Below are 2861 nucleotides of genomic sequence, written 5' to 3'. Positions count from 1 at the left end.
CGACACCAGATTGCGCATGGTGTCGAACATAAACATACTCAACAATTAGGTATTACCATTGTATTCTTTGTAAATTTAGTAACTTAAAAGTTTTTGAAAAAAAGTTAGGTAGTATCAAACCTCTCAGCTTCCAATTAGCAAATTGATTAATAGAAATCATTTTGTAATTGATCACTGAAATTAACGTCCTGGTTAAATATATCTAAGAACAGAAGTCGTGATGGAAATACATACTACTATATCAAAAAAACTTATCTACCCCCAGCCATAACTTACAAATCAGCACAAACGATTACCTTCCCAGGTGTTGTTTCCATCTTTTCTTCGTTATCTAGTTCTTGAGCCAAACCTTAAATTCCCTTTTTTTTCTTCTCAACTCAAAATCAGACATGTGCATAACAGTTATAAAACCAACGATGGTAAAAACTGTCTTTGCAACTCCACCAATTACTTTTCCGAATCCTTTAAATGGGATTCTAAACTTCGATTCAACAACACTAGCCTCTGGGTAACCATTTGGATGGTCAATTTGAGATTGAAGATCATTGATATTCATCGAGCTAGCAAAAGCAGGAACTTCATGTATGAAGTCCAAATCTCTACCTTTGTATTCTCTGATCTTTCATTTAACCTTTCGAGACTATAATCGAGCTTGTGAAAAGAGAATTCTTTTCTTCACATTGTCTTTCTTTTAATCCCCGAAATAAGAGAAATGTAACACGCATAGCAATTCATCAAATCAAATAAGTATACGACAATTCTTATTACTTTCACTGTAACACTAGTTAAGTACAATCTTATAATCAAGTTCATGCTACAACTTGAATTTCACTCCGTATATAACGAATTTCAAGAGTTCTATTCATTACTTTTGTGCAAGAAACACGATAGTATTCCCATTTAACCAAAACATATATTTGAAAGAAATATATTATATTCACAAAAACATATAACACCCATAAATCATCTTTCTAAAAATTAAAATCAATATGGAAGAAATTTTTATTAACAGTGTTTAAACCTAATTTCATATAACAACGTTTCAAATCATATCAAAGAAACAGATCAAAAGATCACAGCCTCTGAAGTCCAAAATTAGGGTAAGTAAAAGATCCTAAAAATGAACCGAAACCAATCCTAACAATAATTGACACAAAGATTACGTAATAGAATTCATTATAACAGCTTTCACATCATTAATCACAAAATAAATGATCATATCATATCTTCTCTCTGAAGACCTATAAGTTAATGAAAATTATTATACCAGCAAAGAAGACAAAGCAGCCTCGAAAATTGTGAGTGAATAGCGAATAGCTATAAAGCTTTCAGTTTCTTCTTCATCATCTACATATTCTGGATTTGGTGTTCCAGTTGGGGTTTGTGTAGGTATATTACAATATGATGAATTGTTAATGCAATTGGTGATTTTGGATCGGAGCAACGAATCTCGAGAAAGTACTAAGGCAATACCTTCTTCAGCCATTTATAAACACACAATTTTAATTAATGGAGTATGTGCGTTAGTTGGAGTTGGAGTTTAGGGTTTAGTGTTTTAGGTTTAGTCCCTAAACCCAAAACTATAAACCGTTCGTGTTAAAAACTCAATCTAAATCCTAAATCTAAACTCTAAACCATAAATTTCTAAACCCTAATATCTAAACCCAAATTCTAAACCCTCAAAATACGCTCGAAAAACACGATAATTGTTATATATTATTTCTTCGAGCATTTTCCCGCCAAAATAAAAACATTTATCGCAAAGTGTGTGTTTTAAATGTTCATATTTTCATCTGATTTATAATGTTCGTGAACAAGGTTTTTTCAAAAAAAAGAAAAAAAAAATTGTTTCTCTTCGCTTCCCCCAATTGTATACTTCCTCATTGATCCTACTACGTGTTCTTGTGCCTGCATTTCCCTTTTTGTGCCTTTTGTGATGGTTTCTAGTGTTTTCGTTGACGTTTAGATTGATCTCCCTTTTGTTTTTCATTACTTATAATTTGACCGGTTTCAACACTTTTTTGTTTGGTCTCTTCCGTTCTCGTTAGGTTTTGTTTAGTCGAGCTCGTAGGTTTTTGTTGTACTTTTGTACGTTCAGAGTTTTTCATCTTTTTGATGAATCTCTCTTATTATTATATACGTTTATTGTTTTTCGCCAAAAAAAAAAAAATTACAGAACTACTTTTCTACAAAAATGAAAAATGCTTGTACAAAAATGAAACCTTGAATTCAGTCCCTCTTTTATTTCGTGTCAATTCAGTCCCTCTAGGTAACCGTTTGAATGGTCATTCTAAGGGAGAAGATAATATTCATCTCTACTGTTAAGTTAGCAAAAGCAGTAGCTTAATTTATGACTTCCAAATCTTTACCTTTGTATTCTTTTAGCTTTTCTACTAACCTAGCTTGTCAATAGAGACTTTTCCTTTTCATACGATTGTCCTGATTTAAGAGAAATGTGACGGCATAGCAATTAGTGAAGTTTTAGGGCTAGGCATTTCGCTTATAATTTGTGTGTAGGTTGTTCGGTGGATTTGATGCTATCTTTTTTGGCGACAATTGTAGACTTTGATAATAACATGCGACAATGTGATGAACATAGAGAGCATTCTTAAACCCATAAGCAGCCCTAAAACTTCAATCATCAAATCCACTGAACAACCTACACACAAAATATAAGCGAAATGCCTAGCCCTAAAACTTCACTAATTGCTATGCCGTCACATTTTTCTTAAATCAGGACAATCGTATGAAAAGGTTTGCAAGCTAGGTTAGTAGAAAAGCTAAAAGAATACAAAGGTAAAGATTTGGAGGTCATACATTAAGCTATTGCTTTTGCTAACTCAACAGTAGAGATGAATATT

At 32.4% G+C, this 2861-nt stretch overlaps 1 protein-coding gene across 1 annotated transcript; it reads right to left on the bottom strand.

Annotated features, from left to right (window-relative positions):
* Window positions 1-331: 331 nt before the first annotated feature.
* Window positions 332-1486, bottom strand: LOC139858906 (plastid division protein PDV2-like). The gene is made up of 2 exons (XM_071847743.1): window positions 1268-1486; window positions 332-619 (listed from the first exon to the last, which is right to left on the bottom strand). Exons 1-2 carry the CDS (start codon window positions 1484-1486, stop codon window positions 332-334), a joined length of 507 nt encoding a protein of 168 aa, XP_071703844.1.
* Between the last annotated feature and the right edge of the window lie 1375 nt (window positions 1487-2861).

Source organism: Rutidosis leptorrhynchoides, chromosome 7 (genome assembly GCF_046630445.1).
Source record: "Rutidosis leptorrhynchoides isolate AG116_Rl617_1_P2 chromosome 7, CSIRO_AGI_Rlap_v1, whole genome shotgun sequence".
In the NCBI taxonomy this organism is placed as follows: domain Eukaryota; kingdom Viridiplantae; phylum Streptophyta; class Magnoliopsida; order Asterales; family Asteraceae; genus Rutidosis; species Rutidosis leptorrhynchoides.
This window is presented reverse-complemented; position numbering and strand designations above follow the sequence as displayed.

Bases quoted from the DNA above. Each gene is read 5' to 3' on its own strand.
- LOC139858906 (XM_071847743.1), bottom strand. From the start codon at position 1,486: ATGGCTGAAGAAGGTATTGCCTTAGTACTTTCTCGAGATTCGTTGCTC. The intron at 620-1,267 runs GTATAATAATTT...GTTAAATGAAAG, and splicing joins CTGCTTTGTCTTCTTTGCTG to ATCAGAGAATACAAAGGTAG.